This window comes from Lacerta agilis, chromosome 8, assembly GCF_009819535.1.
Source record: "Lacerta agilis isolate rLacAgi1 chromosome 8, rLacAgi1.pri, whole genome shotgun sequence".
Classification (NCBI taxonomy): domain Eukaryota; kingdom Metazoa; phylum Chordata; class Lepidosauria; order Squamata; family Lacertidae; genus Lacerta; species Lacerta agilis.
The window spans coordinates 22,221,673-22,246,063 of NC_046319.1; the positions used below are offsets into that span (position 1 = coordinate 22,221,673).

At 48.5% G+C, this 24,391-nt stretch overlaps 2 protein-coding genes across 8 annotated transcripts; one reads left to right on the forward strand and one right to left on the reverse strand.

Moving 5' to 3' along the window:
• Window positions 1-458: 458 nt before the first annotated feature.
• On the reverse strand, window positions 459-6,056 carry MUL1 (mitochondrial E3 ubiquitin protein ligase 1). 5 transcript variants are annotated; one of them, XM_033156515.1, is made up of 5 exons: window positions 5,957-6,056; window positions 3,794-3,941; window positions 3,345-3,432; window positions 2,900-3,020; window positions 459-1,765 (listed from the first exon to the last, which is right to left on the reverse strand). In XM_033156515.1, exons 2-5 carry the CDS (start codon window positions 3,911-3,913, stop codon window positions 1,075-1,077), a joined length of 1,020 nt encoding a protein of 339 aa, XP_033012406.1. In that variant the 5' UTR covers window positions 3,914-3,941; window positions 5,957-6,056; the 3' UTR covers window positions 459-1,074. The 5 variants fall into 5 exon arrangements, with proteins under 5 accessions (XP_033012406.1, XP_033012409.1, XP_033012410.1 ...); XM_033156518.1 differs by having other exon boundaries at window positions 5,910-6,005; XM_033156519.1 differs by lacking the exon at window positions 5,957-6,056 and adding an exon at window positions 4,556-4,579.
• A 235-nt stretch (window positions 6,057-6,291) lies between these two features.
• ZBTB40 (zinc finger and BTB domain containing 40) lies at window positions 6,292-19,628 on the forward strand. 3 transcript variants are annotated; one of them, XM_033156514.1, is made up of 14 exons: window positions 6,294-6,609; window positions 8,216-8,965; window positions 9,804-9,949; window positions 10,633-10,816; window positions 11,227-11,387; window positions 11,987-12,158; window positions 13,959-14,363; window positions 15,006-15,212; window positions 16,201-16,365; window positions 16,973-17,187; window positions 17,858-18,020; window positions 18,657-18,743; window positions 18,845-19,062; window positions 19,446-19,628. In XM_033156514.1, the coding sequence occupies exons 2-14, from the start codon at window positions 8,272-8,274 to the stop codon at window positions 19,557-19,559; spliced, it is 2,931 nt and encodes a 976-aa protein (XP_033012405.1). In that variant the 5' UTR covers window positions 6,294-6,609; window positions 8,216-8,271; the 3' UTR covers window positions 19,560-19,628. The 3 variants fall into 3 exon arrangements, 2 of the variants coding, with proteins under 2 accessions (XP_033012405.1, XP_033012404.1); XM_033156513.1 differs by having other exon boundaries at window positions 6,296-6,609; window positions 18,845-19,071; window positions 19,446-19,627; XR_004427123.1 differs by lacking the exons at window positions 18,845-19,062; window positions 19,446-19,628 and having other exon boundaries at window positions 6,292-6,609; window positions 17,029-17,187.
• Window positions 19,629-24,391: the final 4,763 nt, after the last annotated feature.

Sequence of the window (24,391 nt, forward strand, 5' to 3'; positions counted from 1 at the left end):
AATCAGCTACGAAAATGGAGTCCTGTTTATACTTAAAATGAACACCTGCACCAAATTAAGGAAATTGTGAAGTGCTGACATACAGAGCACTTTATGTTTCCCTTCAAAATTATAGGAAGGGATAATTACAATCAAACCACTTTAAATCCTTTAATTGCCATGCTGCAACCATTCTTCATAGGGGAGTTGCTCCATCCTCTTGATCACTTTGGTTGCCATTTTCATCATCATTCACCCTGTGAAGTGGCCCGATTCTGTTTAATGAACAGTCAGCAACTACCAGAGCTGTGCCGGGTGGGGGAGAGGTTGTACTTCACTGGCCAGTGCAGCTTTCCATTTCCCCACTAGGGCTACTGCCCTGCCTGCCCCCTTGCCATAAGCTCAAGAGTCTTCCCTCTTCACTCTAACCACCTCCTTACTAAAAAAATAAAAAGATTGGAGATCTGTAATACTGAAAGCAAAATTTAAACCAAAGCAGTGCAAACTTAATTTATTCTGAGCACTGAATTTGGAGCTTCTCAGGAGAGAATTGGGATTGGTAAATTTTTCGGAGGAAGAACACACACACACAGCACTCGTGATAAACAACTCAGAAAAAGCATACCAGTTTAGAAACATGATCCTGTTAATTCTCACACAGGAGAAAGAAAATACAGGGATTAGTTCAAGCAGCCTTATCCAACCTGGTGCCCTCCAGGTGGTTTAGGTTACAACCCAAGGGCTGGTGGTAGCTGTAGTCCAAAATATCCGCGGGGCACCAGGTTGGAGAAAACAGAATTTTCCATGGTTTACATGTGAATTGTCAGTTGAGAACCTTCATTTTGGCAAAAAAAAAAAAAATCCACCCAAGCAGTGTTGAATAGTCTACTTCCCAAATCACAGCAATTGTTAAAAGCTCTGAATCTTTGTTTGCAGCTCTACGCAACATGGCTTGGTTCTCCAACTGTCTGTGCAAAGGGTCACAACCACCAAACCCACACCCCGCACGCCTCTATGATGCAGCAAAACCCAGAAGAGCGTTCCTTGACGAGAAAGACCGACGGGGAGGTCGCCGAAAGAGACGGCGCCACCAATTCAGCTGTTGTACAAAGGCACGACTCTTGCGATCTCTTGCCTACAAATGGGGCAGCGGGGAGGCTGCGGCAGAGCCTGGTAGCACTTGTCGCACGAGCAGACGTGCCCGCACTCGAGGAACACACAGGAGCGGGCATTGCTCAAGCAGACGACGCATGCATTCAGCGTGTCCCCGCCCGCTGCGATCATCTCCTGCACCTGACGCAGGCGCTGCTTCTCCCGGTGATGGCAGTACTGCTTGTGCAGGACGAAGAAGAGCACGGCGCACGTGGCAAAGCCGAAAAGGAGAGTCAGGACCTTCCAGAGACGGACGCTCGATTCTTCCTTCTGGAGCAAGGCCTCAAAATCTAGGCTGCTGAGGTAATAGCGCATTCCCTGCTTGGGGGGCTGCAGCCTGATGGTGTTGTTGTCCAAGACCAGCTCGCCCACCCCGGTAAGCGCCGCCCCCACCTTCAGCATCTCTTCGGTCTCCTTGATGCCTTTGGGGCGCTCCCCGCTGATGTAGTGGCCAATCACATCCGTGAAGGACTGGACGGACGGGTGGAACTTCTCGTACACTGTCTCCAAGCTGAGCTCGGCAGCGTCCAGGGGTTTCAAAACCCTCACGGCGACATCGGCTCCTCCCTCCTGGGGCACCATATCAAAGGCTGTCGTGTTGGTCCTCTGGTGAATGATCTTCTCATAGTCGCTCCTGGGGAACGAGGACCCAGCAAAAAGGTTTAAAGCAGCAGCAGAAGAAGCACAGAACGGATTGCCCACTTAGCTGGGCCCACCTGCTGCACACATAAAGGTTTGCCCAGGAACGGGTCCTAACTTTTCGGTCTACAGAAACTTAATGAAGAATTTGCTCGAGTTTGCCGGAATTTGCTTGCACTTCTCTTCCCTCCCCTATCGTATCACAACTGTTTAGATCAGGGACAGGGTAGGTCTATGGCCCTCAGGCTTCTCATCAAGCCACACATCTTCCAAAGTTGCACCCTTCCCTCAGTGTTCTTGCCTGGTTGGAATGCATTATTGAACTTTGATAATGCTTCTTCCTTCTCTCAATGGAGGACAGAGTGTGTGTACAATCAAGCCTGCTATACAAGGTAAAACTTGGTTTTCTTTATTGCCACCTTTGCCTCTGGCTCTGCCCACCACTGGTCCAAATGGTTCCCTGCCCTGTTTCCAACTGCAATGCAATTGTCACAAACTGTTTCGTTTTCGTCTTTTGTTTGCTTTTCATTGACACCTCACCTCACTCTTTACATCTCTCTCCCCTCATCCCATATCTGCCCATTAAAAATGATACTCTACACTATATCAAAATGGACTTTTGTCCACAAAAGCTTATGCCGTAACAAATGTATTAGTCTTTAAGGTGCCACAACACACTTTGATTAAACTTCCTAGGTGCTAGATGTAGACTTTGAAAAAACCTACACAGTGTTGTTTGGGGGGTCCTTTTTTTAAGCATGGGGGCTGCTTTTCTGACACAGATGTCAGAGGGTTTTTATTTTATTTTACACACAGCTCTCCATCTTGGCAAGCTAGAGGCATTCTTGCAGGTGCACATTCCAGCCAGGCAAAAGCACTCATGGGGCGACAGAGCAAGCCTGGGAAGGGGATATAGGCTGGGGAGAGCCCTGGGGGCCAGAGGAGTATATAGGACTGCATGCAGACTCCACCCTGATAGAGATTGAAAGGTTGATTATAATAATCTGAATGGTACCTGGCCTACCCTACTGATTAAGCCACATACTCCACTCTTGCCTCACACCAATACATCAGTGGAAGCAACAACCTTCTTGCCCCATTTTCAAGTCTGGGAGTGAAATGTACCTACCAGAGGTGCGTGGTTCGGTTCCACACTATCTTGTGCTCCTGCAGTGTTAGCCTCTGAATCACTCCCTTGCAGTTTTCCACAAACTGACTGTTGAGGGTTTCCTTAATAGACCGCACTACACCTATCGGATGGCGGAGGGAGAAAAGAACAGCTGAAAAGAGCTTAATTGTACACCCAAAGACTCACCACAGTGTAACAGAACAGCAAGAGCAATGGGAATGACAGGTGGCAACCCATTAAATTACCCACAGGTCTAAGGACTATGCAGTGCAGGGACAGCCATGATCACTGGCTGGGGCTGATGGGAGTTGCATTTTAGTGTGCACGTTATACCATAATCCTCCCTGACAGATGGAGCAAACTAGACACCTAATGGCAAATATTCATACATGTTTCCCACCCCCCACCCCCATTACCAGCAACCCACAAGACTCACAAACCCTACCTTCTATTACTGCATAAGGGACACACTTCCCAGGCGCTTCCATAAGGATAGTCTTCAAATCCTGGTCTAAGGTGACTTTTTTCGCTCCCTGGGTGGAGGAGGGAATTAAACATTGGTATGAGCCTGTCCTTCACTCAACACCTTTGAAGGGTCTACTTTGCGTAGAAATTAATTGACTACAACCCACAACACAATAATTGTGTGCCCCCCCCACTCCTTTCTCACCTTTTGGGATTTTCTCCCTTTGTTTGGCATTTGTAGTTTTTGGATCCAATATACTTTTAGTTTATGATGCTCATAACAGGCTTTACCTTTTATAAATTCAACATTTAAAGGCTGTTGCAGCTGTTCCAGATACTTTTTAGTTGAGAAGCAGAACAGACATTGAAAAAATACTGAATACATAAAATTAAAAATAATGGTTATCCGTGTTCTAAGCAACAACTGACCTTCAGGCTGTGAACTATTTTTGACTTTTGCCTGTAAATGGCATACAGAATTGCGGTGACAGCTGAACTGGTCGCCAGGAGGATCACCTGTCCCGTCGAAGGGCGCCCGGCAGCATCCATTGCAATAATCTAACTCTGGTATATATGCCTAGAAAGAGTAAAATAAAATGGTTTGGGTCTCTTTAATCAGAAAGCACAAAGGGTTAGAAATAACCTAGCCTCTCCTCTCTGCAACACCATATCCCCAAAGACTGCCTAATCCTATTTCAATACCTTACTCCTATGTCTATTACGTGCCTTATCTTGCCCACAAGTCATATTCTACACCTCAGACCCATTTGGAGTATATATCTGGCAACAGCATTCAGGAGTCCACACACAGCAAGAACAGACTGAGGGAAATTTTTCTTGGCATAGTGATATTTTGAAAGAGAGATTTCTTCAGATATGTAAAAATTCTGGAACAAATAGTACATAATAGCCTACCTGTGCTAGTATCAAGGTTGCTTTCGGCTACCGTAAGCTGAATTTAAAAAAGAATGCAACTATCCAGCCTGGATACAGCAACTGTGAAAGCACCCCAATAGGTGCTTATAAATGATTCTTATTACTTGGAGAATTCTGTCTGCAAGCTGCCCCCTCGTTCATTATGACCTTTTATAACACTAATATTTAAAACAATATAGATGGCTGCTAGTTTCTAGAACATGCCCCGTTCATTTGTGGGTCCTGCTCAACTGAAAAATTGCCTTTTTTACTTACCAGATTTACTATTCTCTAGATGTGGATTCTTGATTTGAATGTGTTTATCTTTTTCTTTGTATTATATTTTAATTGATTTTCATATATATATATATATATATATACACAAACTTCAAATACAACACCATATTCAGAAAAAATGTGATTTTTCTCATTTATTATAAGTATTTGTGTGCAGCTTTTTCTCTTTAAATTCTACAAAGCAGCTCACATAGATTCATTAGACCCCCACGTAACCTAAAATCAATCAAATCATCCTACAATCATAAAACAGGAAGAAATATTCACTCTTTCATAACATCAAAAATTAGCAGTCCCAGCAGGTCACAAATCTGCCATTAAAAGTTTGGTTAAGATACCGGTAGTAGTTTTAACCTGGCATACCAAGGTACACTACTGTTTATTTCTTTTTATTCCCCACCTCGGGAATTTCATTTCTACCCACTATTCTTAAAGCAAGGAATATTGCAGAACCTCAAAGACTAGAAGATTTATTGTGACACCAGTTTCCACAGACTATAATGTGTTTTGTCAGTTAGATACTCATGAAGGACAACATTTTATACACTTGATGTAGGGGTTGTTGACCATGGAAGCAGATACCGCAATAAACCCATCAAGGTGGCACAATACACAATGCCATCTCAAATACAACTGCTGCCTCAGAAAAAAAAACCCTCCAGTATCCAGCTCTCTAAACCACCTTCCAGCCACTAACTTATAAAAGTAGTCAAGGCTAATCAGACTAATCCCCAAAACTTTGGGAGATCAAGTTCAAATCCCTCCCCTACTCAGCCATCAAGCTCAGCTGGTGATTCAGGTCAGCCACAATCTCTCAGGTTACCCAACTCACAAGGTTGATGGGAGGACAAAATTATAGGGTGGAGGCAGGAGAGAACCTTTGCATGCTCTCTGAACAACACAGAGTAAAAGGATATAAATGTAATAACGCAACAAGCAGAGCTCTACCGTACCAGGCCAGAGTCCAATCTAGGCCAGCATTGTGCTTTTCACAATGGGGAGATCACAAACAGGGACAGCCCTCTCTCAGATGGTTCCACAGTTTATCTTCTCCATGAAATTTGGCTCATTTCCCTTTAAAGCTGCTTGAGGCAGTTCAAATCATGTGGCAGGCAGTTCCACAAGTCAAATCAGCATAATGTGAAGGACGAGTCTCTTCTGCCAGTCAGTTCATGCCAGCGCCCCTTTCCTGTAATATATCAGTAAAGCTACAACGGCCGCACCCCCAAGCTGCCAACACCAATCTCAGGATTCCCCAGGGCAAGCAAGGGACCCCTTAAAGAGACTCCACCCCTAAGCCCCCTATCCCCATGGTAACACAGGAGGCCTCCGCCATATCCGGCTCCAGAAAAAGGGATGCTCTCCAGACAGCATTCCTACCCCTATTTTGTGTCCTCCTCCGACCTACTTCCGGGAAGGAACTTTTCTTCCTGTCGACGTCCGATGACGTCAAAGAGACCCAACAGGATATTTTTCATAGAGTTTCAGGGCGTTGTCTAGAGCGACGCGAACCTCGAACATGCGGTCGCTCGGCTCATGCCAAGCAAACAACCCCTGAACCATAGACTTAAAAAATAATGGTAGACTGATTTTTGGACGCATAACGTCTTGGCTCCTATTACCACTTTTTACTTGCGAGACGGGAGGATGGTGCTAACAAACGAAGCCATTGGGGGAATCCAGAACTGTAGCCGACCGGCCTCCCTCTTCCCAGCCCCGAGCGCGGTTCCAGAGCAGGCCGCGGCTGTTCACGTGACCTCGTCGCTCCCGCAGCGGCCAATCCGGTCTTCAGAAGTTAACCATTTGACGCGAGGTGGGTGGTGGACCTCCGTTGACAGACAAGCGATGAGAGGAAGTCCCGCCTCCGGGCCCGCCTGTGAAGCGCGACTCTTCTCTTGTTTCCGCCTCTGTGCCCGGGAGGAGGCGGGGCCGGGGAAACGGCTGAGGGACGCCGTCCTTGTTGAAGCTTTATTGTTCCTCCTCCCTCGCGCCCACCTTCGCCCGTGTCCGCCGCCGCGCGGCTCCCAATAAAGGTAACCATGGCAACGGCAGCTGGCCTAGGCGCCCGATTTAGGGCCTCCTCGCCGTATCCCAAGTCGTCTCTCCTTCACCCGTCCGGGGAGGGTGGGGGCCACGAAGAAGACGATGCCTCTGGCTCTGGACAGGCCTCTGCGTTTGGCTTCTCAGTGGGCATGGGCCCCTTCGGGAGGCCGCCGCCTGGCTCGAGCGGGCAAGGGAGAGAGAGAGCGCCAGGGTGGGAGGCCTCGTCCGGGACAAGCCCCTCGGGAGGCTGGTGCTACTCGGAGGAGCCTCTGCGTCCGCCCCCTCGCAGCTGGCCACCGGCCACGCATCTCCCTTGAAAGGGCATTCGGCCCACGTTGGGCTCTCTTGGGCTGTGAGACACGGCAGGGAATGAGGGAGGAAAGAAGCCTCGAGGCTGGAGTATAGTTTTCATTGTTGCCCCCCCCCCCCTTTACAAAAAGGCTCCCAGAGCGGCTTGTGATAAGAAACAGCTCATGAAAGCGACTGGGGGGAGGTCGACACACCAAAAACTCATGCCCATCACATGTTTCCAGCGCATGACTTCCCTTCAAGAATCCTGGGTTCGCCTCTCAAAAGACCTGCAGTTCCCCAAACTGGAGCTTCCAGTGTTCTTTGAGTGAACCATGGGCAGCACCGGCTTGGTGTAACCTGGCATCTTTTGTGGGACTTTTCCTTCCTCAAGGAGCTTCCATTCAGTGGGAAACCAAAGGTCCACAGAACAGCACTGGGCTATTTGAAAGCCCCTGTCCCCAACAGGCCCATGCTTCTCTTTAACTCTACCATTTCAGGTATTTAAGGAGCAGTGGGTAAAATTAAAAGGTAAAGAACCCCTGGATGGTTAAGTCCAGTCAAAGGCAACTATGGGGTTGTGGCTCTCATCTCCTTTTCAGGCCAAGGGAGCTGGTGTTTGTCCACAGACAGCTTTCCGGGCCAAGTGGCCAGCATGACTAAAACCACTTCTGGTGCAACAGGACACTGTGATGGAAACCAGAGCACATGGAAACAGTGTTTACCTTTCTGCCACAGCGGTGCTTTTTATCTACTTGCACTGACGTGCTCTCAAACTGGAGCAGTACTGGGCTGCTTGCAAATGCCGTTGCACTACTCTTTGAATTTCCGAAAACCAGGCTCTACAGAGTGTGAGAGGGCAGGTCCCTGCCCCAAGGAGCTTACAGTCTGAAGTTTAGCACATGGGGAAGCAGGAGAGGCTGGGGAAAGGGGAACAAAAGCAATTTGTATCCACCTAAGATGGCCCTCCTAGTTTCCTTACATGATGAGGTTTGCAGTAAGGAATGGGAACAAGGAGGTTGAGCCAGAAAATGTAGGTTTTGAGGAAGGATTGAAAGGAAGACAAGTGTGACACAGCAGGCACAACTAGAGAGCAGAGCAGAGGTCTCTAAATAGTATTACCCTGTTTGGGGGAAATACCTTCTTACTCAAAGTGTAGTTGGGTGTTACAGGTGGAAAGCAGTAGTGTCCCAAGGTTGTTCACCTTTGTTCGTGGCAACGCCACAGGTTTGATCACAGTGATAGTTTGGGGAAGGGAACAAGTGCAGTCAATGCAACTAATTTGCTGCTCTTCTCATCTGTGTACAGTTGATTGGGAGCAAAACTATACATAACGTGAAGAGAACAGAGACTTCCAGGGAGCTATGGATCTTCCAAACTACAGCCAGCAACTACTTCAACAGCTCCATACACTCTGCAGGGAACAGCAGTTCTGTGACTGTAGCATCTTGGTTGGGACGATGCATTTCCGAGCACACAAGGTTGTGCTGGCAGCAGCCAGTGTGTTGTTCAGGTCTGTGCTGGATGGCACAGACACAGTCTCCATTGATGCTTCTGTCGTTGCCCCAGATGAATTTGCGCTCCTGCTAGAAATGATATATACAGGCAAGCTGCCTCCTGGGAAGCACAATTTCACCAACATCATATCTGTGGCAGACAGTCTGCAGATGTTTGATGTGGCTGTCAGTTGCAAAACCCTTCTTGGGGACCTTCTGAGCTTTCCAAGTCAAGAAGAAGTGCTGAGGGACATTTCTGTTCAGGCAGAGGATGCATCTAGTAAAGGTGTTGCCACTTTGGACAGTTCTCATGCTGCAAAACTCAGTGTCAAAGTGATGTTGCATCCTGAGCAGGTTTCTTCTGGCTCTGCAGACTCTGTGGACCCCACCAGAGTGCAAGGACAGAGCACATGTCAGAAAGCTTCAGGCAAGGAAACTCGGCTTCCTGATTCTCATAGCCAGGATCCCAAAGTTCTCCCTCTGTGTCCAGGTGGCCAGAGCATTTGTGAGGAATGGGAGAGCACCAAACTGCCAGAGGAGAAAGACCTGGTTGGAGGTACAGGTGAGAGTGTCACCTTGACATTGCCTGCTCCTAATAAACTATAGAGTAACTTTGCCTGTTGTAATTCTACCCAGTGGACTGATTCATACATGTATGTATGTATGTACCTTGTCTGACAACTTTGAGGTCAATTAGTGAACTGCCACAGTTGAAAAGTTTGCGTTTGACTCTGTGCAGAGACAGCCTTGTTTGTGGCGGTTGCCCTGCGATGGCTGTTTCACACATGGAAGTCGTCACTTGATGCTGTGAGCTGCTGCTCCTGTTGCAAGCCAAAAGCCAGGAGATTCTGCCTGTGTCAATGCATGCTTTTCCCCTTGTCTGCAAGAGGAGGGAGATGCACCATCTTAATCAGGAGCCTAGGTGGGAGAAGCAAAGCTCTTCCCAAGAAACTCCTCCAGCAGCACCTATTAGGTAATTAAGACATTTTGGTTTTTTAGCATAAACATTCCCACCAGAATGCTCCCTTGCACTCATTTGTGACTCACTTCCCATGAAACATCCCAAAGCAATTTAGCAACAAGGCATCAACAGTAACAAAGAAAAAAGGAATACAGTTTCTAGATGAATAAAGGCTGGGATAAAAATCTGCACTTTCAAGGCATTTTGGAAGGAGGTCTTCAGTAGATGCCAACATGGAATGCACTCCCAGATGAAATCTGCTGCAGAGTGCAGTGATCAATTGGGAACATATATCCATTATGTATGCTTGGTGTGCATAGTATGCAGTGTTCTCTCGCTTGGTGAACAATTCTCAGAAGAGGAAGACAATAGCCCCTGCTTTCATCCTCCTTCCACTGGCCTTTCTCCCTTTGACTTTCTGGGCTTCCTCTTTTCATAGGAAGCTCAGAAGAGGTGAAGCCTACAGCTGCCGTGCCCCAGGAAAGTAAGGAAGAGCTTCTAACGGATTTGACACAGCTGAGGCCCATCCAAGGGCTCTTGGACACATCAGAGGATGATGCTTTCCTCTCTGGAGCAGAAAAGCAGGTAAACTGGAAAAAGGGAAAGGCATGGGCATGCCCCTGTCTTTTTGCCACTCCCTTCTTACCCACATCACCCTTTCCTCTCCCACTAATGCCTCCTTCCTTTCTGCCAATATGTCAAGCGGATAGGCAGAGTTGCCCAGGTCACTTCATGATGGATAGCTCAGTTAGTTAGAGCATGGTGCTGATAACACGAAGGTTGCAGGTTCGATCCCTGTATGGGGCATTAGAAGGGAGTTGGGACTACATGATCTCAAGGTCTTAAGCTGGATTCATGCATTAGCTGGTGCTTCTGTCAGTTATTTTAAATCAGTTTGTCTCTTTTTAATGTTTATCATATATTTATATATCTTTTGTAAGATACCTTGCAAGAGTTCATACCCTAATTGGTGGTATATAAATGAATTAAATAGGTAAGCTTTTCCCAGTTTGCATTGCTCTTGATAGCTATTAAGCATCAGTGGTTCCTTTGCACAGAATTGGTGCCCAACTGAAATATTTCTTGGAATACACAGATCCTGTCACTGCCAGGTTAGATTTCTGAAACATACTTGAAATAGTGTATGTGTTTCAAAATTTCAGCTACAGCAGACTGCATCAAGGTGCGTATGAGGGCGGGGGAGCATTGCTTGTGCGTTTGCTACATTTCTCAGAATCTCCTGCTTAGCTGTGTAATTGTCCTTGCAGGCTGCCATGGACTGCTCTGAAGGCAGCTCACCCAGGGAAACTGCAGAGAATCTGTTCAAGGAGGAGAAGATCCTGAGCCCAGAGGCCCTATCCAAGTTTCTTGGGGCCCTGAAAGCTCCTTTCCCTGGCCTGGGTCTCCTAATGGACCGTTGGGTGGCTGCAGCAGTTGGCTCTGACAGCACAGGTACCCTTGGGGTAACAATTTGGCAGTGGTGACTGTTCAGAAAAGGCTTTGAAGGCTATGGCCCCAACCAAGCTTTCACTCAGTATCATGGCACGGAGGCGTGCCCACTCCCACCTTGTCCAACAAGGCCTCAGATGGTCTTTGTGACATGCAGGAGAGTCTTCACCCACAACACACGCTTTCTGTGTACGGCTGGTCTCCTTGCTTGCTTAGGATGGCCTGTTCCTACATGTCCTCCATAAGTTTGAAACCATCCCATCTGGGTTATGCAGGCTCCAAGAGACAGTTTGAAGATTTCTCACAACGGGGAGTGCATAATGGGGCAGGGGAATGGCATGACTGTTGGGAAGCTGAGGCTCTGCAGTAGCCCTTTAGTTGGTAATTTGACACCCCACCCCCCATTTCCATAGTTGGCTCTAGTGACAGCATTGCCACAGAAATACTACTGAGGCATCGCAAGCTGATTTCCCAGGCCCTCCAGCAGGGAGCTGGTCTAGAGGAGTTGCCACCAGTAGAAGCAGACCTGGCCAAACCAGCCAAGGAGGTTCAGGATGCTGTCCCTGGATGCCAGGTGTGTATATCTCAGGTATGCTAAGTCTGTAGCAGGATGTCTGCTGGGTGGATTGAGACAACCAATGGCCAGGTGAATGTGTGCTTCACAACTTGGTCTTAACCCCATCGCAACTTCACCCCCGATGACCGGAAATGTGGTGCTGCTGCTTCTTCATCAAATGCATTATTAGCTTATGTGATTCACTGCCACAAGATACAAACGGACACATTCAGTGAGGAAGTTGATCAGCAACAGCCCTCCACCGCTGTAGCTCAAAAGAGCTTCTGTGTTGCATTTCTTATTTATTTATTTATCTATCTATCTATCTACACATGAAAACCATTCCTTGCCCTATAGACTCTCAGGGCATGTTTAGGAGTCAATAAACGACTGGGGTTTGACAGAACAGTGCTGCTGTCTTTTATCTCCCTGCTTGGCAGCTCCCAGAGGCATGGGGCTGAACTCGCTGGACCTTCTGGGTTGATCTAGTCCCCCGTGCCACACATGGGGAGCATCTGCACCTGCTCAGGCACCCAGTGGAGAGGTCAAATAATCCTGCCATGCAGCAGGGTAGGGGGACTCTCTTCATTGTGTGTTTCTTCTGTGGCTTTTCCCAGTTGGTGAGCACTTGCCTGCAGGAGGTGGCCCCTGTGACCTCCTGGAGGGCAGCTCTGAGCAGTGCCCGGACCCACAAGCCGCTTCCTGCCACCCAGATATGCCAGCTCCTCTGCAGCATTCAGGAGTCCTTCCCAGGCCTGCAGACAGTGATGCAGGAACTACAGCAAGCTGGTGAGAATCTTTCTGCCTTGTATATGCCACTCTCTAGGCACATGGTGAGGGACACGCCCAGCCCCAGCCTGCAATTGGCAACATACACATTTGTGTGCATGTTTGACAGGTGCGTTGTTTTGTGGTCAGTTTGGCAGAAATTGAGGCAAAGGGAGAGTGGGGGGAGCAGCTCACTGCAAAGAGACTCCCTCTGCGGGTCAGTTCAAGAACCCACAGCCAGGAGGCTGAATGCTGCCCAGAGCCACTCCCAGCTTCTTTCAAGGGGCTGCTGAGATGCTGGAGCAAAAGGAAGCAGAATAATGCTTTCATTGCAGAGTAGAGGCAGCACTCAAAGGCCTACAGTCTTGGGTTGTTGCATGAGGGGCCTGGTTGTTGTACAAGGATCCAGTAGGGGAGAGCAGCCAGAGGAAAGTGTGGAAGACACTTCCACATGGCAGCTGATTTTGCCTGGTTCCTTCTACTCCTGCCTGCCATGGGGAGGAGGAAAGAGTGGTGCAGTCCATGGAAGCATTCTCTAACCCTGAAAACCCTGCTCAGTCCCCTGAAGGCGGCCCTGTTTAGAGAAGTTTTTAATGTTTGATGTTTTATCGTGTTTTTAATATTCTGTTGGGAGCCGCTCAGAGTGGCTGGGGAAACCCAGCCAGATGGGTGGGATATAAACAATAAATTATTATTATTATTATTATTATTATTATTATTATTATTATTATTATTATTATTTTATAAGAGATTCCACCAGACCCAACCCCCCTCCCTTGCACACTGAAGGCCTAGAAACTTGCTTAATTAAAGGTAGAATAGATTTTCAGGTTTTTAAGTATTGTTATCAATCAACTTCTACACAATCGTCTGAATACAATGTACAAGAAAAATAGGAAAAGGTTTTTTTTATAAAAAAAAAAAACAGCAGATACACCGAAAACAAAAGTAAAAAAATGCAAAATATAGACCCTTGTAGCAAAAACCCATTTCTACTGTTGCTGAGCTGTGCAGTGCATGGGAAGAGTGGTGTCCCCCGCAGGTGCAGGCATGTCCTTGCAGATCCTGCTTTGGGATTTCTCCTTCCTTTCAAGCCGCCTGACCTTGAGGTAGTTGATCCTCATTGCCCAGCCTGTCTTGCACTTTCTAAGTAGCTTTTGGGAAGTGGTACAAGGTTTTTGCCTCAGGTGCTACAAAGATTAAAGCTATGTGACCTGCATATGTTGCACCCGTTGAAGTATGCTTCAGAATTCCTATTGTTTTACACAGTTGGTGTAAGTTTTGCTTGGCAAGGGGGTAGATAAGAAGCTGAAGCAGTTGCTACTGCTGACCACTCCTGGGAATTCCTCTGAAACTGTCCTGATGCTTGGAAGCACTTAATAGAAACTAGTAAGCTAGACGCTAGAAACTTCTAGTAAGCTAGAAGCTACAAACTTGACCCTTACAAAGGTTCTCTGGAAGCAGTGCTCAGCATATTGTTCTACAGATATTTTTGGCTCCTGCTGATGGCCCTGAAGCCATGGTCCACATGCCTCAGAGTGACTGTTTCCTTTTGGAGAGCCAGTGTGGTGTAGTGGTTAAGAGCGGTAGACTTGTAATCTGGGGAACCGGGTTCGCGTCTCCGCTCCTCCACATGCAGCTGCTGGGTGACCTTGGGCTAGTCACACTTCTTTGAAGTCTCTCAGCCCCACTCACCTCACAGAGTGTTTGTTGTGGGGGAGGAAGGGAAAGGAGAATGTTAGCCACTTTGAGACTCCTTCGGGTAGTGAAAAGCAGGATATCAAATCCAAACTCTTCTTCTTCTTCTTTGTTCTTCCACAGGGCTCTTGACAGCTGTCGATGGAGGGAAGGCCAGTGTCTGGAAATGGAAGGTGAACAGCATGTCTCAGGTTGAAGCGGTGGGCAAAGCGGAGCCCAAGGGGGGGCAAAGCCCAGAGGCCCCCAAGGGGGCCGCCTCCCCAAAGAGCTTTGCCTGCAAGGCCTGCGGGAAAAGCTTTCGCTTCTACTGCCGCCTGAAGGTGCACGAGAAGCGCTGCCGGGTGGCCCACCAGAAGCCGGCACAGTGCTCAGAGTGTGGCGAGGTGAAGGCCTCCAAGGCAGAGCTGGAGAAGCACCAGGTGGAGGCTCACGGCAAGCCAGGTGCCTCCCTGCGGAAGAAGAAGCCCAAGAAGCCCCGCCTCCCTGTGGCCTGCGACATTTGTGGGCGGGAGTTTGCACACACATCAGGTATGGCTAGCCACAGGGCTGCTGGGAGCTGCAGGCTTCACTTTTATCTCTTCATTTACAGTCAGACCCCCTCTGCATTCAGAAGTGAAACCGCAGGGGTCCAGTCATCCTCTAGATTGGGGTTTCTCAAACTTGGGTCTCCAGTTGTTTTTGGACATCATCCCTAGCTATCTGGACCAGTGGCCAGGAATGATGGGAACTGTAGTCCAAAAGCAGCTGATGACCCAAGTTTGAGAAACCCTGTTCTAGATCCAGATGCCTGCTGAGCCTGGCTGAGGTGGAGGGAGCAGGCTTGGCAGCCCATTTCAAAGCCTTGAGGCTGGAGAATTAGCCCTGCTCCACCCACTCTGCTTGGCCCAGTCTAGATGACTTTCTCTGGGCACATTGTGAGGGCTGTGCGAGTGAATGCCACTTCCTTACCATGCCCAGGAAAAGCTTGAGAGAGGGCCCTTCCCACAGCAGGGACTTTTCCCAGCATGAATCCCCTCCGCTGCAGCCCGGGCCCTGTTTGAGCAGGCGGTGGTGAGCAGCTCTGTGTCCCTCGGGAAGCTGATCTGAAAAGGCTGCATGTGGTGTGCTGGGGAGCTGAAGGCTTCCCGCCCCACCTGCTGCTTTTCCTTCTCCCTCCCCACCTCCCCTCAGGGATGCAGTACCACAAACTGACGGAGCACTTTGACGAGAAGCCCTTTTCCTGTGAAGAGTGTGGCGCCAAGTTTGCTGCCAACTCCACGCTCAAGAACCACCAGCGCCTGCACACGGGTGACCAGCCCTTCGCCTGCAAGCACTGCCTGATGAGCTTTGCCCAAGCTTCGGCCCTCGCCTACCATACCAAGAAGAAGCACGCCAAAGGTGAGGCCAGGCACTCCTCCGGGTCAGCCTCCGACTGCAGCAACTAGACAGGAGTCAGGGAAGCTAGCAAAGAACTGGGGACCCTGCCGAGCAGGGGTTGGGCTGTGATGTGCTGCTGCATAGCAGGGCTGGGAGACAGGGAAAGGCACCTTGGCAAGCAGCACTGAGCCCCGCTGTGTGGAGGAGGCCAAACTTCACAGGGGCCCTAGTTGCTGGGTACTGAAAGTTGGGGTGTGTGAGTGCTTCCCTTGTGGGGCTACCTGACCTCATCACAGCTTTGAAGACCCCAAAATGGGTTACTGCCCTCTGTCCCTCAGCCACCTTTTTTGGCTCCTCTTGCTGTCTTCCAGCTGATCCCTGTCACTCTGAGACAGTGTTTGAGATTAGCCAGGCGCATTTTGCACCTGGATTTTGAACACTTCTGACCAAGTGAAGCTGCCTGGGTGCCAGGATGGCATCTGACACATCCACCATCCGGAGGTGCATGCCTGGAGGTCATTGGATCTGGACTGTTTTCACACACTCATACCCCATCCTGTAGAATTCTGTCGCTAATATTTTATCGGCACAATTGGAATGAATTTCAGGAACCCAAATGCTTTTTCTGCACAGCCTGAGCAGGAGCAGTCACCATTAAGAAAAACAGGTCAGAATAAGCCAATACTGTATGTATGTGGGCTGTCTCTGGGTCAAGTGACTTTTCATCTTTAAGGTCACCGAGCTCTTAACCTGACTCAAGATTGTCATCTGAACTAGCTGGATGTTTAATTGAGAATCAATCATTTTGGCAACTGCAACCTTGGTTTAAGGAGCCACTTGGCGCCTAGCTTACATATCTGATTTTCTAACACTGCTCCAAGACCAGGCACTGCTTGGGTATTCTGGAAAGCTGATGATGGTCCATCTAGCATGCCAGTCCTTCCATGCTTAGGCTCAGTGCCATAATATTAGCCCTCATTTCAACACATTGCATTGGCTCTCTTGGCAGGGAAGATGTACGCTTGCCAGTACTGTGCCGCCGTCTTCGCGCAGTCCATTGAGCTTTCCCGCCACGTGCGCACCCACACAGGTGACAAACCCTACGTCTGCCGGGAATGTGGGAAAGGCTTCCGCCAAGCCAACGGTCTCTCCATACACCTGCACACCTTTCACAGTGAGTGCCTTGAGCTTCATAATAATAAATGACAATAAATAATGACAGCAACAGCTTCCCGCCCTCTCTGCCTCTTATTGTGAGGGCATCCCCTTCCTGGACCAGTGCCAGAGATCTAGAGGAGTTGCTCATCATCATCATTATTTAGAGATTTTTTTATATAATGATGAGTAATCTGTGAGTTCTTGCTCTCAAGCTTACACTCTCGCATGTGGTACTGCTTTGGAGAAGGAGGCAGTGCTGAGCCCTTGAGGTAGGGTGACCCCAACTGTCCTTCCAGGAGCTGGAGGTCTGCTATTGGTGGTGGCTGTTCTTCTGTATCTCTGCCTAAAAGCCCCACACAGCAGGGTATAGTCAAGGGCTTGGGCTCTGCCAGCAAGGCTGGAATCATGAAGAGCACCGACATGATGCCTAGCTAAGACTGAATGTGTTCCTGGTTGGGAGCAAAGTATCTCCTGAGGGTAGGGCAGCATAATCGGAGGGTAAACAGTTGTGCGATTGTAACCAGCTCCTGTTTTGTCCTTCTGCTCCTCCTGAACCCTCTGCATGTGAACTCGCTGTTTCCTCACCCCCACCTTCCTGCCCTCCCCTCCACACGGGGACTCAGACATTGACGACCCCTATGACTGCCAGAAGTGCCAGATGAGCTTCCCCACCCTGCAGGAGCACCAGAAGCACATCCATGCAGCCCACTCCAGGGAGTACCACCCATGCCCAACCTGTGGGAAGGTTTTCAGTGCACCATCCCTGTTGGAGCGCCACGTGGTCACCCACGTCGGGGGGAAACCTTTCAGCTGCCAGATCTGCAACAAAGCTTATCAGGTGGGTCTGCTTTGGCAGAAGCAGTGGCCAACGGGACAACCATCCCTCCCCCTTTCCATTCTTAGGTCTCACCTCCCCCTTGCACACACAGACACACCTTCCTTTGCTTCCCCTGAGTCTCTGGGAATCCAAAAGTGTTGAATTCTAAAATGGGCATTTCCTCCTTTGTCTCTTTGTACGTGATAAAAAGCTATATTTTGCACAAGGCGTTTTACAATAAAAATCAGTAAAAGGTGACTTTGTAATGATAAAATACCAAATAAAACCAGCCCATTGGTTCCAAAGACTGTGTTTACAATAGGCAATCAGATTCTGACTTGGTCACTCCTCTGCACCCAGGGATGGCAGAGAAGGAGCACCAGGGAAGTCTTACTTGGACTTCTTCCAAAGACTTGCCTTCACTGAAGATCAGGCTCTGCTGTGGGCATCCATTGACCTCCCTTTGTGGATAGATAGAAAATGCAATTGGGGGCATGTGGGCTAGCAACAGCCAAGGGATTGATGTAGCAGTGTTTCCTTTGGAGACAGAAGCCATTGTCTACCTTGGGGGTGGGGTGGGAGGGTGGAATCCCTATAGTCAGTGTGAATCCCAGAGTCGAGGCTTTGAACCTGCAGCCCAACCCCCTCTGTGTGTGGGTTGTGATAACCAGAATGGATTTGCTCTCTCCAGCAATTGTCAGGGCTGTGGTACCACAATCGGACTCATCACCCGGACATCTTTGCTGCTCAGAACCACCGGTCCTCCAAGTTCTCTTCGCTGCAGTGCAGCTCCTGCGATAAGACCTTTTCCAGCACTGCAGCCCACAGGAGACACACCAAGGAAGAGCATGCAGGTAAAGGACTCGGAGGGCAAAGGTGCCACCTTGGCGCCTTCTGCTCTTGGTGCCTGACAGGTCTTGCCTCTTTGGCACGGGACCTCCAGCTCAGCACTGGCTGTTAAGTGAGCTTTGTGGGATCAGACCAAGGTCCAGCTCATTCGGTAGCCTGTCTTTCTCTACCATTGTTCCTGGCAAAGTCAAAAGCAGGGTGGTCCCTGCCCTCCCCTGGCATCAAGTGTTCAGAGGCAGACTTCCCCTGAGGGTGTGGAGGTATATGGAATCCACCACTCTCTTCCTAGGAACTGTTGATAGATCTCCACAAAATCTCCATCGCTTGTCATATTTTGGTGAGGTTTGGGTGCACGGTGCCTTCACACTTCACTTTTTAGGCAGTGGTTTTGGATTGATGGGACAAGTGTTAGAAGCCTGGTGGATCCCACAACAGCCAGGTTGTGAGGGAGTGGGATCCACTGTACCGAGGTGGTTGGCTTACTGTTGGCTCTGAGGCTGTGTTGGTTGGAAGAGAATGTATTAGAGGAGCCACCCAAAAAATGCTTTGCAAGCCCTTCTCCTGAGCAGTAGATATCTGGCCTGTAGCTGAACCCTCTTTTTGATAAACTACCTACTGAGGGTCTTGTGGCTTTCCTTTAGAAGTGACATTCCATGAGTGTGAGAAGTGCAAGAGACTCTTCCCTTCGATCGCTTTGCTGCAGGCCCACGAGAAAAGCCAGCACTTGGGTGAGTGTCCCCCTAATTTGCCCCTTGTTTCCCCTCTCCCAGGAGGTTCCCACTTCCCTGCCTACTCACGACTGCACTGTCTGTCTCTCTCTCTCCCTTAGGGTCTCAACCCCTCCACTGCCCACACTGCTCAGCTTCTTTCCACCTCCAGGGGGCACTGCAGCAGCACCTGGCCGCCAAACACACCAGCCCTTCAGAGCCTTCCTTGGTCTGCACACTCTGCGAGGAGGTCTTCCCTGGACAAGAGCAGCTGGAGCAGCACTCTGGTGCTGAGCACCCAAAGGTGGTGGTTGCCAGTTCACAAGTTCCGATGGCCCAGGTAGTGCAGGTCAGTGATACCTTTCCCATTAGGGATGTGGGCCCCTTTTCTGTGTCATCCCATCAGGAAGGACAAAGCCTCTTAACACAACTCCCCCCCACACACACACACAATGTTTTTTCTGGTATGTTACGATATAGGCCAGATGTGGGGAACCTCCAGTCCATGGGCACAATTGGCTGCCAACCTGTCAGATCCAGTTCCCCAGTATGGATATATTCTTCTGATGCCAACTTAGAGTTGCCTCAACTTCACCCACTCCCCATTATACTGTGAGAAGGAAAGCCAGGCTGAGTGTGAGTGGCTACTTGCCCACAAAGTGAATGTCCAGTGCACTCTTCTGCCCAGCTGAAGCAATGACATCCATGTCCTTTCCTTGCCAGGTGCTTCAGACACCTGAGCCCGTGGTCACCGTGGCAGAGCCGGAATTCGCTGACGCTCAGGTGTTTCTGACGTTACCAGAAGTACAGGGCACCAAAGTGGAGCACAGCTGGTGACGGTGAATTCGGAAGACTTGCTGGATGAAAAAAGTCACCGCGATGCGATAGCCTGCGCCAACCTGTGTCTTTGTTGGGCTGGAACCTGCTTGAACATTTGCCATGGAGCAAGGCACAGCAGGGATGAAAGCAATCCTAGAAAAACAGGGTGTCCATGATGGAAAGGTTTGGATCAGATGTGTGCATTGAAAGGCAGACTCTCCCTTCTGGGCATCATAGGAGGCTGCGTGGTTTTGTTGTCCACCTGGCTGTGCCCTTTTTTAGGCTTCCTTCCCTTCTGTTTTGGTACATTAGGCCATTTATGAGACAAATAGAGGGGCTGCCTGAGGGCTGCCCAGGGGCCTGGGTGCCACATTTATTTTTCTGCTCCTGGAAGCAGGCGTAGGGGAACATAGTGATCCAAATAGAGAGTGGCAAAGCAGATGGCAGAAGCATGACAGCCTTGCCATGTGGGCAGGTGGTTGAGGACAAGAACCCCTACCCAACCTACTCCTAAGAACACGGCTGCCCATCCTGCAGTCCATGAGCTCCATCCAGGACCACCTCAAGGATTGAGGGGTCTCTGGATAAACTTCCCTCTGGTAGACCATTCAGTGGTGGGTCCTGGTTGACTTACCAGGCAATGGTGGCAGCTGTGACACTGAGAAGCTGAATCAAAGTGCCCTTTAAATTTCCCTCCAGGCTCCCACCTGTTGTTTCACTCTTGGGATTGTGTGAAGCTTATCTCAGCCACCTTGCTCTGCTTGGACCAGAACATTTTTTTAAAAAACGGATTTTTTTGGGGGGGGGGTCCAAGACAGTTGTCACAAATAGGCCCTGGCAGCTCTACTGGCCCTTGCACTGCAACATATTCTTCATGAGGGAGTCCTTTGGCATATATGGCTTTGAGCTTTCTAGAAACAGCTTGCAAGCATGACCTTGTAATATGCATCAGTAGCTCTGACGTACTCAAGTGTGCGAGGACAAACTGGTATTGAAATTACTTATATTAAGGTAGAAAACATTAACAATGATGTTAACAAACTGACTGAATAAACTGAGCTCCTGTTTGGTATGAGTCTGTGCTACAAGTGTTATTTAGTGATAAACCTAAACACTGAATCCATTTGTTCCTGTTGAAAACCTCTCAGAGTCAGCCTGGGTTTACCGAATATTGGACATGGGTGAGCATCTTCAGCCTGGCTTGGCTTACTGTTTCATTTTTTATTTGGAAGTGTATTTTATTTCTTTTCGATAAAGAGAAAGAACAGGGAACCCAGGAACAGCTCTGGAGTACATTTTGTGTTTTAAATACACACTATGCATATGACATAAGGGACCCAGGTGGCGCTGTGGGTTAAACCTAGGGCTTGCTGATCAGAAGATCAGCGGTTCAAATCCTTGCGACGGGGTGAGCTCCCGTTGTTTGGTCCCAGCTCCTGCCCACCTAGCAGTTTGAAAGCACATCAAAGTGCAAGTAGATAAATAGGGACCACTCCGGCGGGAAAGTAAACGGCGTTTCCGTGCGCTGCTCTGGTTCGCCAGAAGCGGCTTTGTCAGGCTGGCCACATGACCCGGAAGCTGTCTGCGGACAAACGCCGGCTCCCTCGGCCTACAGCGAGATGAGCGCCGCAACCCTAGAGTCGGACACGACTGGACCTAATGGTCAGGGGTCCCTTTACCTTTTATGCATATGACATAACAGAGGATGAAGAGGCATTCTGTGTTCAGTTTGTCTTATCCCTTTGACTCCATTACCTTTTTATGTGGCACCAAATCCCTTCAAAAAGTGGCACATGGAACGGTGGTGGTGGGGACTTGGACAGTGTTGATGCTTCTGCACAAAGTTTATGAATGAATGACTCCAGGGCTTTTTTAAGCTGGAACATGACAGAACTCAGTTCCAGTACCTCTCAGGTGGGCACCATTGCCATTCTAAGAAAAGGAGGGGGGGCATTCTTGCTGAGTTCCAGGAGCTCTTTTTCTAGAAAACAAGCACTGAATGAATCCATGTTTGACCCAAGCTTTTTAACCATTGTATAGTGCAGTGTTGGGCAGTCAGAAAGCCAGTCCAGCCACCCTTTCAGTGAAGGCCATTGCTACTCTTCCATTGTTGATATCAATGAGCTATGGATGTACATTAAAAACCTCTGAATGAAGTGAATGAACGAATGAAAAGAGGGGCGGGGCAGGGAAGAACCCACCCCTCTGGGCTGTGCCTTCCATCTGCAGGTTGTGAACAACAGTAGCACCTACAAAATTACTTTGATTGGCTCCTAAATTGGCTTCTCACATATAAGGTTAGACACACAGATCCAGCCACTGCATACAGAGGGGTGAAATCCAGACCACTGAAGTGCTATGCTTGAGCCTGCAGTCTCTTAAATTGTGCTGCTGCCACCTTGTGACGTAAGTTCAGTACTCCATCTGTGGAGCACAATCTTCTGTGTGTTGTTGTCATCTGCCTTTATGCTGGTAGTACTGGGGGGGGGGGCAACTATATACCAGTTTGCTCTTAAGAAATGGAGGGCCCTGACTGCTGTCTCTGAAGTTGAAATAAAATTAAAAAGCTATTAGATCTTTGTCGCTGTGAGGACGGCTGAGCTTTAAAATACCTGGAGCTTTGTTTTGTGATTAGTAATCTTGCCTAGGCTTATGATAAAGATGACTTGATAATGTTCTAATGTGTTTTGCCAGCAGTACTGAAGAACCGGTTAGAAACCCGGACCATTAACTTGCCTTTATCTCCATCCAGAGGTCAAGAATTGGTTGTTTAATGTATCCGTTGTGTTAAGGGCATTCCTGTTCTATTAGTTCATCAGTTAGGGTATCAAAAGCCAAGCCTAGATCAACAAAGGTTGTGTACAGGGGTTTTTTCCTGCAACCTACAGCTTATCTGTGATTTGAATTCTGACGGCTGAAAGAGCTACCTATTACAAAAGCCTTTCATAAAAACCAGCCTGTTTTATTGTAAGGCCCAAGAGTGACATTTTCCCTAAGAAGTAAGAAACCAGCTTCTTAACTGAAAGAGCAAGTAGGCTAACTGACCTGTAATATTTTGAGTCTTGGGAATTATTCTTCAGATAGAAGCACAGTATTTTACTCCAAGCCACATGGGAGCCTGTTGTCATAAAAGGTAAAGGGACCCTTGACCATTAGGTCCAGTTGCGGACGACTCTGGGGTTGCGGCGCTCATCTTGCTTTATTGGCCTCGCTTTATCTGTTGTCATAGAGCCTCTTAAATCTGATGACAACTTCAGCTGACTTTGGCGACCACATAATGACATTCATAAGCATGGAGGAAGACTTTGCATCATACTTCCTCGTGCAGGTCTGGTTAATATAGGTCTTTCACATGATGTGTGAAGGGGCAGTCACAGATCTGTCACATGACCTCCCACCACAAGGCTTTTTCATTGACACTCATGAGGTGGTGATGAATTTGCTCAAAGGAGGAAAGGGGGGGATTTGTCCACTTTGGGGTAGAGGATATGAATGGAACAGTTTGTGGTAAAAGCACCAGGAGCAGTCTACCTTTAGAGGGTCATTTTTCTTGAGAGTGGGCTGATGCTGCTCTTTAACAACTGTTTAATCATTCATTCTTGGAGTATTCTTTCCATTCCTATATGGCAGGGGTACCCAAAGTCATGGCCTGCAGATGTTGGACTACAACTCACATCAGCGCCAGCCAGCATTAACAGTGGTAAGAGACGATGGGAGTTGTAGCCCAACATAATCTGGAGGGCATCACATTGGCTACACATGCTATAGGAAGCACTCAGATTTACAGGGTTAATCCCAGTGCTGATCCTGTTCAGTAGACCCTTATATAGATCAATCCGTTTCGTTGTGCCTGCTCTGGGTAGGACTTAGTTGGGTACAACCTGCAGTGTTTAAAACAATACCATACTCTGAGGACTTAAGCAAATCCAAATACCTATCACACAAAATCTAATGGGGGGATTGGTTGGTTGTGATCAACACTAGAACTGTAGTGAACCACCATGACATTTATTCTTGATAATATATTGAAGTATTTTTAATATCTTTATTTTTAAGCAGCTTGGATCTTCACAGAAAATTGGGGGTATAATTTTAAGTTTACTTTATTATTTATAACAGCCCAGTAATCTGCAAGTGGCGCTTGGCAAGAAAGACAGAAAGAGGCACTGAGAGCAGAGCTTTGGACAACCAGGTGCCCTCTAGGTCTTTTGGGCAACAACGTCCCGTCAGTCCCAAACATCACGCTAGCTGGGGCTGGTGGAAGCTGTAGTTCAAAAGATCAGGAGGGGCACCTGGTTGGAGAAGACTGCTTTAAAGAAACAGAGCTGGGAAGGAGATAGCTGCAGCTACGAAAGCAGCCCATGTTAAGCGTCCGAAAGGAAAGTGACTAAAATGACCTTCCTGATTTTGGGATTGTGGTGATGTGCAAGTGTATTCCATTTAATAAATTCACTAATAAAAAATGAGCAAATCAGTGGACAACCCTATTATTAAGCAATCTGATCACACCAGAGGGCCTTCAAGCCCCTGGATGAACACAGAGCAAGCTGCTGAATTGCTAAGGAAGGACATTTTATGTTGCTTGCAAAACCAGCCAGTTAGAGGATCCATTGGCTTTTGTCAGAGACATATCCCGGGTTGCGGGGGAAATCCAGAACATTGTCTTTGATTTTCCTGCCACCCAGCAGACACTCCACTGGGCTAGGGCCAGATGGCCTTTTTGTGGTGTTGCTTTATGTGTGGAAGGAGGGGGGGGGGGTGAGGAGGTTCTGCCTTCCCAGAGTTACCAAAAAGGATGGGAACCGAAAATGTTCCCAACCTTTTTTCATTCTTTTGGGGGAAGCTGAGAC

Excerpts from the sequence above, each read along its gene's own strand:
- ZBTB40 (XM_033156513.1), top strand. The coding sequence starts at position 8,272 with ATGGATCTTCCAAACTACAGCCAGCAACTACTTCAACAGCTCCATACA. Across the intron at positions 11,388-11,986 it reads ATGCTGTCCCTGGATGCCAG|TTGGTGAGCACTTGCCTGCA; the intron begins GTGTGTATATCT and ends GGCTTTTCCCAG. Across the intron at positions 19,072-19,445 it reads CGATGGCCCAGGTAGTGCAG|GTGCTTCAGACACCTGAGCC; the intron begins GTCAGTGATACC and ends TTTCCTTGCCAG.
- MUL1 (XM_033156515.1), bottom strand. The coding sequence starts at position 3,913 with ATGGATGCTGCCGGGCGCCCTTCGACGGGACAGGTGATCCTCCTGGCG. Across the intron at positions 3,021-3,344 it reads CCCTTATGCAGTAATAGAAG|GTGTAGTGCGGTCTATTAAG; the intron begins GTAGGGTTTGTG and ends GCCATCCGATAG. Across the intron at positions 1,766-2,899 it reads AACCGAACCACGCACCTCTG|GAGCGACTATGAGAAGATCA; the intron begins GTAGGTACATTT and ends CTCGTTCCCCAG.